The following is a 10,986-nucleotide window of genomic DNA, read 5'->3' as shown; positions in this document are numbered from 1 at the left end:
AGACTCTAGGCAGATGCAGACGTCTCCCCCCTGGTCCTATGAGCAGTCCTACCCATACCTGGGTCAGATAACCACGCCTACGGTCCACTCCACCACGCCCATCTCACCTAGCCGCTCCTGCCTCAGCGACCTGTCCAGCCGCCTGGCAGGTAACTAACCACACACACACAAATACAACATATACATATAAACACACACATACACACACGCACACGCACACACACAGATACAGTATACGCTAACATGCGCACACATCCTGATATCTCTAACACCTGACCTGATACCTCTGCCCTCTCTAGGCCCTGACCTCACAGCCTTCAGCGACCCCCGGATGAGCCTGGATCGCCCGTTCTCCACCCTGTCCTCGCTCCCCGACAGCCGCTTCTCCGACCCGCGTATGCACTACCCCCCGACGGCAGCTTTCACCTACGCCCCCACCCCCGTCTCCAACGGCGCCATTGGCATCAGCATGGCAACAGCAATGGCAACCACCCCCGCGGGCCGCTACCACACCTACCTCCCCCCACCCTACCCCACAAACACCCCCCAAGGCCAGGGTGGACCTTTCCAGGCCGGCTCCTCTCCCTATCATCTGTATTATAGCACGGCAGCTGGCTCGTACCAGTTTTCCATGATGGCGGGGGGAGGAGGGGAACGTTCCCCTCCAAGGATTCTCCCTCCCTGCACCAACGCATCGACAGGCTCCTCCCTTCTACACCCGTCTTTACCTAATCAGAGCGAGGGGGTGGGAGTGGAGGCAGAGGGGAGTCACAGTAGTTCTCCGACCAATATGGCTGCTGAGGCGGTGTGGCGGCCATATTGAGGGAATAGGTAGACAGGCTATGGACGGATTTTCTGGCCAATGGGAGGGGGAAGGGGGGCTTGAAAGAAGCGCACACATTGGAGCGATGGACTGATCAAGGACAGAGACGCAGATGGAACAGATTCAGGGTGCCATTTTACACTGATGAGCATGCAGCAATGAACTGAAGACATCTTTGTTTCATAAGGGTTGTTTGCCATTCTTCAATTGTTGTTATTGTTGTTGTTGTTGTTGTTGTTATTATGAATTCCTCATGCCAAAAATTGTAATGGCTTATTTGAGTGTGCCACAAACTCTCCTCTTCTCTCCTCATCCCTCTCTTCCCTCGTCTGAAATGGAGAGAACACTGTTCATAGAACAGGCCGGGGTTTGTCTCTGTTCTGTTGTATATATTGGTTTGTTATGGCTGTTCATGTCTACACTGATCTACAATCAGCACTGGTTAGAAAGTGTACAATGGTTATTCGAGGAGGAACAACAATGGGGAAATGTGTTTCCAGGTCAGTGCTTAAAGGACATTTTCTTCAGAAAGTTTCCATCGCCCGTCAACTCCTCTCTCATATATTAGTCAAACTGTCACAGGTCATACGTTTCATGATTCCTTAATTTAGTCTTTCACGTCTTTTCGGTTGAATCTCACATGAGCTGTGTGGTGTGTGTGTGTGTGTGTGTGTGTGTGTGTGTGTGTGTGTGTGTGTGTGTGTTTGTTTAGGGGGGAGGGGGCCAGAGGGGATGGATAAGACTCACATTCACACATGATTCACCTCCATTTGTAAATAGCCTTCCACTGTAATTGACGTTGTCCATGTTCGGTAACGTCATTGTTGCCTCCCACACATCAAAATTATGTAACAGCAGCATCAAAAACTCCCTTTTCTCACATTTTGTTTTACTTTATGAATATAAATATTGTCGTGAAGAAAATACAACCCATGCCTTTTGTATTTGTTGTCTCCTTTACATCTCCTAATTCAACAACTCTCTCTCTTTAATTGTGAATTTCTTGAATTGTGCTTCATTGGCATGAAATATAAGTATATTTAAAAGGCAGAGAGGGGGTGGGTGTGTCTCTCTCTCTCTCACACACACACACACAATGTCATCTTATGTTAATGGGAAAGGGACTTGTGCCAAACCCCCCAACCCAACCCAACCCACCCCCACACCACACACAGACACACACACACAGCCTCATGCTATTCCTGACCGAGGAAGAATTTACACAGGCAAGCAGACAAGCACTGGCCTGCCCTTTCTGACACACACACACACATGTGCGCGCACACACACACACACAAAGCTGTCACAATAATACACACAGAAATGGGCATGCACACAGGCCCTCACAATGACTTCTCAAAAGTAGACAGACAGACAGACAGACAGACAGACAGACAGACAGACACACCCACACCCACACCCACACACACACACACACACACACACACACACACACACACACACACACACACACCTAAATAAAGGTGGACCTGTCCAGACAGTCAGCACACAGTATGTAGCTGTTAGGTCTGTGCTATAATCCTTCTCCAGGACTCAGGTCAAAGAATATAAAACCAAATATTCTTCAGGAAACGGGGTGAGAGACGATATAGAAACACCACAACATGACTGTCCACACCAGTCTACATCATCATCAATCATCCAAATATTATTAATTTAGGCCCTCATAACTAATTAACAAAAATGTGAATGAGAAAATTATAAGCATGTGTGCTTCCTGTGTGAGAGAGAAAGAGAAAGAGAGCATGAGAGAGAGATAAGCATGTGTGCTTCCTGTGTGTGAGAAAGAAAGAAAGAAAGAAAGAAAGAAAGAAAGAGAGAGAGAGAGTGCGTCACCAACAGACATAAGTCCCTAGCCTAAGATACACAGTTTCAACTGGTTGTGAAACTGGTCCCTGGAGTGTGTGAAAGGAAAAAATAAACTAGGGCCAATTCTTATGAATCTGTGAGACACCTTTAAACATTACCATCTAGTGGCGTCTTTGCATGTTGCCATGTAAGCCTACTTTGTTGAGGCATTAGTTTACAAAAGGAGGAAAAATCGAGATATTCAAGGCCCAAAACCCATAAATTACTAACCTTTGGATGCTCTTGAAACGCCAAGGTCTTTCCACTCAAAATGACTGCCAAATGAATCGATTGACAAACTCGCTAACCCTTAAAACCCGTTAAAATCATCGATGGACAGTTATTGTCAGTTGGGTTCGGTTCAGCTCTGGACGTGATTGATCACCAACGGTAATGATAAACAAAATTAGGCTCGCCTTTACAAGAATTAGCATACGCACTATTAATCACTTTGACAAGAAAGAGATTGGGGGGTTAAAGTAAGGGAGGTCTGGTGGAGAAGGGTGGGGACAACGGAATGAGAAACATACAGATTATGCAATTGGTTATTTATGAGAAACATAGACACGAATACGAAATATATCAAACGAAAACAATATGACACAAACACAGTTACTCTCACGAAGACACTCACATGGCAGACAACACTGTCCTAGGCACATACTGAACACTTCATACAACTTTGAAAGATATTGGTAAAGGATTCAGACAAATGATTTGTGAGACTCTTCCTACGGTACCGTCCAGACTGTACAGGTGAACTAATTTAGCGAAGCAAAATAGACACACCTGTGTCAGATCAGTTGGAAGCCTCGGCCAGAGGATGGCGCCAAAGCCTCGCTAGTCGCACGCAGCTCTGAACTCCTCCCCCTGTGTTTTAGCGGGACGATGACGTTCCAAGGACGTCACGCGCGAAATTCGTAATGTATGAAAGGCACCGACAACAACAGCAGCAGCAGGCTACGGAATAACTACGACCGAACTCGATTTAAGCAGTTTCATCTTGCGGTGAAACTTTTTTCGGACCAGAATTCTTTCACTACCTTTTTACAGAAATGTCACAACAGGCCGGTTATTCTCCCAGCTTCAAACGACCAGCTGAAATCCTGCGAATGCGGAGGAAGAGAGCCCGCAGCGAGGGTGTCAGCTCTGGCGGACGAAACTCAATTTCCAGCCCTGGCCAGGGAGTATCTGGATCCGGGGTCCGTCCGTTCTCCCCTGGACCCCTGTTCGGCGCCCAGGGTCGCTCCGCCGGGGGAGTAAAACGGAGAAACCCCTTCGCCAGCATCGAGAATACTTACAGCAGCCCGAAGAAGAGAGTGGTTGTTTACACCGACGAAGATGCCGACTCTTCGGACAGCAGCAAGTCAGTCGGTTCGGCAGAAGCGGAGGGAGAGAAAGCAACAAAGAGTCCTGCAGATGGAGGGTTTTTGTCGCTCAGCGAACGACTCATCCTGGCAGAAAAACGTATTGACGTGGCCAGCAAGGTAGTTAGTGAGGTCCCCTCGGACTATTAGTTATCTAGCTATATCATATCATGGTCACATTGTATCTACCTTGATCTGACAGCAACAATGTGACGTCAGTAGGTTGTAGTTCGCTAGGTGGCGTTATCTAGCTAGGCCACACACACACACACACACACACACACACACTTGTCAAATGCTTGGCTCCTGTCGACGCATGACACTGACTTTTGATTTCACATCTGATCTTTTTCCTTCCTCTCTTCCAGAAACAGTTGTCTCTCTCAGAGGATGACTCTCTGTTTGAGGAGGAGGAGGAAGACTTGTTCCTGGAGGAGAAAACACCTGTTCTGAAGGTTTGTTCAACATTAGAGGGGATGATTAGATGATGTGTTATTGAATGGATAATTTGGAGCAATGTTACAAGGTACTTCATGTTACAATCTTACTCAATTACAGCTCAAAATCTAAACTGAAATTAAGTTTAAGGGTCTGTTCATGTGTAATAGAAGAGTCTAATAGAAGGGTCGGAGAAAAAATACAAGCAGTGTGCACACATTTCCCCATAAATTCCCATAATTTCAACCTTGAAAATTCCAAGGTATTCCAATGCAGCCCTACTCTTGCTTAATGCCTTTGCCCCAACCATGTCCCTGTTCTGTTGTTCCCTGTGGGAATGCAAGATTCAAGATTCTTTATTTGTCACGTGCATACAAGTATACAGTGAAATGCAAAAGTGACAGTGCCACAGAGGAGTGCAACAATACATTTAAAAAAATAAATAGAATATAAACAGCATCCTCCCCTACCTAGTTCCATTTCTTTGGAAATAAACAACCCAAATCCACTTTTTCATAACGTCATTGTATTTTATTGCAATTAAACCAAAACTGTATGTTGTAGAGTCCTCAGGCTGGTGCTGCTGGTGCTGCAGGCTCTGAGGCGCTCCCTGCCTGTGTGGAGTACCCTGCTGACTGGAGCTTCAAGACGCGTGTCCTCTTCACCTCCCCTCTCCCCTTCTCCTGGGCGGAGCAGCCCAAAGCTCAGGAGGAGGCGCAGGGCCTCAGCCAACACTGCCGGGCAGAGTACGCCAACCTACCGCAGAGTATAGAGGTACTGCACGCACACACACAGACAAACGCTACCAACAACAAGAACACTGCAGAGGAGAGATTGCATCAGAGGTTACAGGTACTGCTGTATACACACACACTCACACTCCCTCTCGTTTTCCTAGGACCCACGGTCGTGTGTTAAACTGCGCTGTGCCTTCCAGCAGAGTTTGCAGTACTGGCAGCACCCTGCCCTGCCCTGGCTCTCTCTGTTCCCCCGTATAGGAGCTGAGCGGAGCTTCACTGGGAAGAACACCCCCTGGGCTCAGGACGCGGCGCTGCAGCAGAGCCTGATGAGCGAATGGTGAGCCTGTCTACTTTCACATCTACAGAGACACCTCGGCCCGTGGCGGCGAGGTTTATTTGTAATGGAGCTCTAAAAAGGGGGACTTGGACTGACTCACATCATGAAACATACGTGAATCATGTAGCCTTTCTACATTAGCTTTTGAATGATTGTTCTACCTGTTTTCTTACCGTTTAACCATCAAATGAACTCACTCACCCTCTCTCCCTCCCAGGTCAGTGAGTCTGTCCTCTCTGTACAGTCTGGTGAAGGCCAGACTGTGTCCATATTTCTACCTGTGTTCGTACCAGTTCACGGCTCTGTTCAGGGCCTCGGGTCTGAGTGGCAACAGCAGCATCACTGCACTTCTCACCCCCACCACCAGAGGGCTCCGAGAGGCCATGAAGGCAGAAGGTGAGCTATATGAGCAATCTCAAACCGGTCTCCCAAGTCAGTGAACTACAATAGATGTTGGAACCCAATATGGCACAATTATACCCTAGCCTATCAGGGCAAGATGGGGCTATTCTGCATTTTTCTATATGATTATTCTTGATCTGTGAAATTTGTAGTGGGTAGGGGGTCCATTTGGAATTCAGCATTTTTCATCCTCTTGTACACTGAGTGATTTTTTTTTTTTTTTTAAAGAAACTTTAAAGCTGACATACTTGCACATTTTCCTGCACCAACGCTGTGCATATGTATTGAGAAGCTATTTTCAAAGATCTCACTGGGCTACACTTGTAGAGGATTCGTGTGTAGAGGATTCGAAAATTGAGCGCAAGTCTGGCTCAAGCCTGATTACACTATTACCGAGTATCGTGCTTGTGCACGTTTGAAAATCACCCTGTTAGAATCAAACTAAATTGCACTGCTTGTTGAGCAGGTATTGAGTTCACACTGCCCCTGCTGGAGGAGAAGAGGAAGGTCAAGGAGAAGTTGTCAGCTGGACACAGCCAACAGACGGAAAAAGAAGAGCGACATCGTACAGAGTGAGTGACACACACGCTGAATACAAACCTAAGTAGGGTTTAACAATTCACTGGGGTGTTGCTGACCTTCCTGCGCCCCCAGAATCTCAAACGATTCTGTCCACTAAGTGACATTGTTGCTGTGTTGCAGGCTGTCTGACCACAGCGGCAAAGAGGAGGAAGACAACGACGACGACGATGATGATGACGATGGTGGATTTTCCTGGCTGAAGGAGATGGGGGTGCAGGATAAGATAAAGAAACCAGATAATATCTCCATCAAACTGTATCCTTTTGTCCTGCTACAGTATTACTGTGTGTGTGTGTCAGTCAGATGTTGCTTGAGTGTCTCGAGTTGGCCAAAACCTGGCATAGAAACCTGTGTGTCCCTTCTGTGTGTGTATACGCCTTGACTCTCCACCCCCTCCAGTCATAAAGAGCGTAGCTCCGTGTGTTTAGACCACCGGCCAGAGTCGGTGGTGTGTGTAGAGGGAACGCACACCTTCACCCTGATCAACTTCCTCATCAACTGTAAGAGTCTGGTAGCTGGAGCGGGGTCTCAGGCAGGCCTGCCCCCAACCCTGCTGGCTCCTACAGCCTTCAGAGGAGCCACACTACAGGCACTCAAGGTGAAGACACACACACACACACACTCAAGTTGAGGATTCACATCAAATGTAAAAATGTGGTAGATCAGGCTTCATGGAGCATGAAGTTATTGCATCTCTCTTGTGTTTTTATAGGGGTTAATGTAACCTGTTGTCTCTCTCATATGTTCTAGGCACGTAGTGTGAATGTCAAGACGCAGGTGCGAGCTGGGTACCAGGATGTGTGCAGCCTGGAGGTGACAGGTCCCATCATGCCTCACTCTCTCCACAGCCTCACACGTCTGCTGCGACCAGCCCAGAGAGGAGGATTCTCCACAGTGCTCTACACACATGAACCTACCGCCGTACTCAACACACACACTGCCAGGGAGCAGGTGCGATACATACACACACACTTCACAGACCCATACATAGAGAAGAGGCTAGTTTCACACATTTAAGCCTGGCTGCGATGCAAGTCACATCACCTGTGTGCTACCGGTGTCAAACCTGGATCAATATGCTCCACACTTCTAAGTCAACTGTGCAGACCACTAGACCATGCGTATGACCAACTTTAATTTAAAAACTTGATTGTTTGCACACTTCAAACTCACTCTCCCTCCCTCTCCCACAGGGTCAACAGGCAGCAGAGCTGGTAGGCTGTGGTCTTCACCCCAGCACTGTCCAGCAGCTACAGGAGCCCTCCACTCTTGGCAAGACTGGCCTCAGACAGCTCCACATGAACAACTACTCCTACTCATGGAAGTCCTGAGAGAGAATGTGTGTGTGTGTGTGTGTGTGTGTGTGTGTGTGTGCGCACACACCCCCCCCCCCCCCAACTACAGCTTCAACAGAAACTGCCACCATTGGACTGCTGAGAACACACCCCCTTATGACAGCCAATATAGTTCACACATACAGCATACCTGTAGTAGAGTGTATGCCACTGCCAAAGGACTGTTGTTATAAACTACACTGACGTTCTCTGGTCTGCGTACAACCTCCAGAACTGGTAGGCTCCAGCACAATGGCTGATGGGAAATGTAGTTCTTCTCTCAGTATTTGAAATCGCTGTGTTTGCCATAATGTGATGAAATGTAGACTGCATCTTTGCAGAACAGATTCATTTGAGGTGCCATTTCTAGACACTTCCTAGGTTATTTGTGAAAGTCATGAAGCAACCTGTATTTCTGTTTTGATGGGGTGTTTTATTAATAGAATTAATTATTAGTGATATTTTTAATTGGATTAAATCTGTGTTTGTCACACTAACATTTCCATGTTTTCTTTTTTTCCTTTTATTTCATGAGATGGAATGTTTTGGTTCTATTTTTTTCTGAAAATGAAAGTAATATTATTTGATTATATATTTGATGTTGATATTATGGTCATATGAGAAGAGATTATATCAACAAGTTGCAAAGACATTAGAGGAATCGGTAGGCTAAATTTCCAATAAGTAATGATCATTATATGCATCAGTGTGGTTCAATTCTCTATTTTCAAATCCCGCTCAGTATATTTACCCTTGAGGAGATTGTAAGCAACGCACTGTGCACCGGCCCACTCCCATCTCGAGTTTCATGTCCCGTTGAAGGCAAGATGATCTGATCTGTGTAGCTCTATATTGTGAGGTAACGGGGGTGCGACCGTAGGTATAGAATAACTAGATCCCAGAGAAAGACGCACGCTGACGTGCATGGGCTACTTGGCTAAACCAAATATGCATCAAAATCAATATCACAGAGACTGACCAGTGGCCTAGATATGGGATACTTAGCCTACCGTGAATTTAGTGTGCCTGTCTGGTAGCCTAACCTACAATCAGATTTCAATATGCGCACTAACTCTTTGCCAGCTATGATGGTATGGATACGTGAGACGCGCGCGTGCCTCTGCCTTCTCCCGATTACTCACGAAGCACAAATCGAGCGCAACGGAGTGGCTTAGTTGTAATTTAATGCGTAGCTCGTAACGCGAGAGGGGACATACATCTGCTATTACGGTTAAAAAAAGACGCACCTCACCATCCCTATCCTAATACCGCGAGTTTATCCCGTGCCGGCCTGCTTCTTGATTCGTTTCTCTCGCCGGCTATCGGTAAGAGCACGCATGGTCACTTGTTATGTTGCCAAGGATGATTGTGGACAGTGGGACTTTTCCTTTTTAGAGTCGAGATGCATGGATCTGACTGAGTCCGCCGAACCGACATGGAATTTAAATAATAAAATATTGATTTATGCAATATAACATTAGTTATGACAACTTTTAAGAGACACATATATGAACAAACTACAATGAGCTGACTTTCCCCCTAGATTTTTCGGCCAGGTGACTCCTGCAGGTGACCAAGGAAGACCGCCTGCAAGATGATCATTTTAGGCTTCTTGGTGATGTTCATATCGGATCTAGCTGGTGAGTCGCTTGATATCATATAGAGAGGACTTCCAGGTCTGGAATCAGCCCAATGAATACGTAGACGACGCAACTGGTTAAGTTAGTGAGTATTGATAGAGTTAATCAAATCAAATTGTATTTGTCACGTACATCGCATACAGCCGTAATTGACAGTGAAATGCTTTGGGATCTTTGCTCCTTGCTCAACAACAGTCAGCAACAAACAACAGTCAACAACAAAGTAATAACAAAAAGGCTTAGGGGTGACAGTAAGGGTTAGGGGTGACAGTAGTACTAGTGCAAATAATGTGCAATAGTGCTATTTTTTATGCCATCTCCTTGCTCTTTTCTGTTGTCTTTATTGTGTATATTATCCAGGAATTGTCACACACTAACAAATGGATCTGTCTGCTTAGATGTCCTCCTTTCTATCTCTTGTCTGTCTGACTACCTTTCTGTCCATTATCTGTCCTCCTTCTCTCCATATTTTTCTGAATACTCCTTTGCCCCATCTCTCTTTCCTGCCCCATCACCTCCATCTACTTTTCCCCTCTCTCATCTTCTTCCCTGCTTTTTCTTATTCATTCCCTGACTTTCTCCCCTGCTCTCTCACTCTTTCTCCACTCTAACCTACTTTATTTTCCTCCCTCCCACCTTTCTTCTTGAATCCCTCCATACCTTCTCTCCCTCAACACTACCCCCTCCACCCACACCCTTCCACCCCCCACCCCCAGACTCTCTGTTTTTTCCCACAGTAACAGAGTTGACAGTGGAGTATGGAGACTCTGCCACTCTGCTCTGTAACGGTTCCTCCTATCTCAGTGAGGACAACCAGGGGGGGGACTTCCGCTGGGAGGCCATGGGGCGGGACGTGGCCTTCCTCCAGGGAGGGGAGCTCCAGGAGGGCCTTGGGTATGAAGGCCGTGTGGAGCTGCTACCACTGGAGAGGGTGAGAGAGGGGGACTTCTCTCTGACACTGAGGGATGTGGTGCTGAATGATGCTGACTTGTATGAGTGCATATGGCAGGGCGAGAAGACCATCGCCAATGTCTGGCTCAAGGTTCAGCAGGGTGAGTTAGAGCTGTAGTGTTGATCCCCTGGCTTAGCCCCTGCGTCCTATGCACTTTGAAAGGATTCATGTCAAGTAACAATATGGTAGCCTATAGCTCCACCGTCCACTATCTAATCCTTACTCACTCCCCCCCCCCCCTCCCCCCCCTCCACGATTCTCAGAAGCCACCCACCCTTCCTCTCTCACCATGCCTGAGGGGAACTCAGTCAGTCTCCCCTGTTATGGCATCATCACCAAGACCCAGGATCACAACCAGCTCCACATTGTGTGGCAGAGGAATGGCAAACAGATCCTGAGCCTCCAACGGGGCGTAATAACCACTGAAACCCGCCATTCTCTCCACCCCAACCACCGGACAGGGGATCTCACGTTGAACATTGACTCAGTGCTCTACAAGGAC

General features: G+C 47.1%; 2 protein-coding genes across 7 annotated transcripts in view; both read left to right on the top strand.

The window, feature by feature from the left end:
* The window catches only part of runx1 (RUNX family transcription factor 1), a 39,789-nt gene extending 38,059 nt beyond the window's left edge, over positions 1-1,730 (top strand). For all 4 annotated transcript variants that reach the window (XM_083684860.1, XM_083684861.1, XM_083684858.1 and 1 more), the window contains 2 exons: positions 3-149; positions 300-1,730. In XM_083684860.1, the coding sequence (XP_083540986.1) occupies positions 3-149; positions 300-823 (671 nt within the window). In that variant the 3' untranslated portion in view covers positions 824-1,730. The remainder of the gene's footprint in view (positions 1-2; positions 150-299) is intronic.
* Positions 1,731-3,731: 2,001 nt separating this feature from the next.
* donson (DNA replication fork stabilization factor DONSON) lies at positions 3,732-8,216 on the top strand. 3 transcript variants are annotated; one of them, XM_083685354.1, is made up of 10 exons: positions 3,732-4,179; positions 4,428-4,514; positions 5,062-5,271; positions 5,396-5,574; positions 5,792-5,970; positions 6,443-6,548; positions 6,679-6,813; positions 6,958-7,156; positions 7,309-7,509; positions 7,752-8,216. In XM_083685354.1, exons 1-10 carry the CDS (start codon positions 3,748-3,750, stop codon positions 7,887-7,889), a joined length of 1,866 nt encoding a protein of 621 aa, XP_083541480.1. In that variant the 5' UTR covers positions 3,732-3,747; the 3' UTR covers positions 7,890-8,216. The 3 variants fall into 3 exon arrangements, with proteins under 3 accessions (XP_083541480.1, XP_083541481.1, XP_083541479.1); XM_083685355.1 differs by having other exon boundaries at positions 3,732-4,182; positions 5,071-5,271; XM_083685353.1 differs by having other exon boundaries at positions 3,732-4,182.
* The last annotated feature ends 2,770 nt before the right edge of the window (positions 8,217-10,986 follow it).

This window comes from Argentina silus (genome assembly GCF_951799395.1).
Source record: "Argentina silus genome assembly, chromosome: 14".
In the NCBI taxonomy this organism is placed as follows: domain Eukaryota; kingdom Metazoa; phylum Chordata; class Actinopteri; order Argentiniformes; family Argentinidae; genus Argentina; species Argentina silus.
The sequence above is the reverse complement of the archived record's forward strand: the minus strand, read 5'-3'. Positions and strand labels throughout refer to the sequence as shown.

Bases quoted from the DNA above. Each gene is read 5' to 3' on its own strand.
- donson (XM_083685353.1), top strand. From the start codon at position 3,748: ATGTCACAACAGGCCGGTTATTCTCCCAGCTTCAAACGACCAGCTGAA. The intron at 4,183-4,427 runs GTTAGTGAGGTC...CCTCTCTTCCAG, and splicing joins TTGACGTGGCCAGCAAGGTA to AAACAGTTGTCTCTCTCAGA. The intron at 4,515-5,061 runs GTTTGTTCAACA...TGTATGTTGTAG, and splicing joins AGAAAACACCTGTTCTGAAG to AGTCCTCAGGCTGGTGCTGC.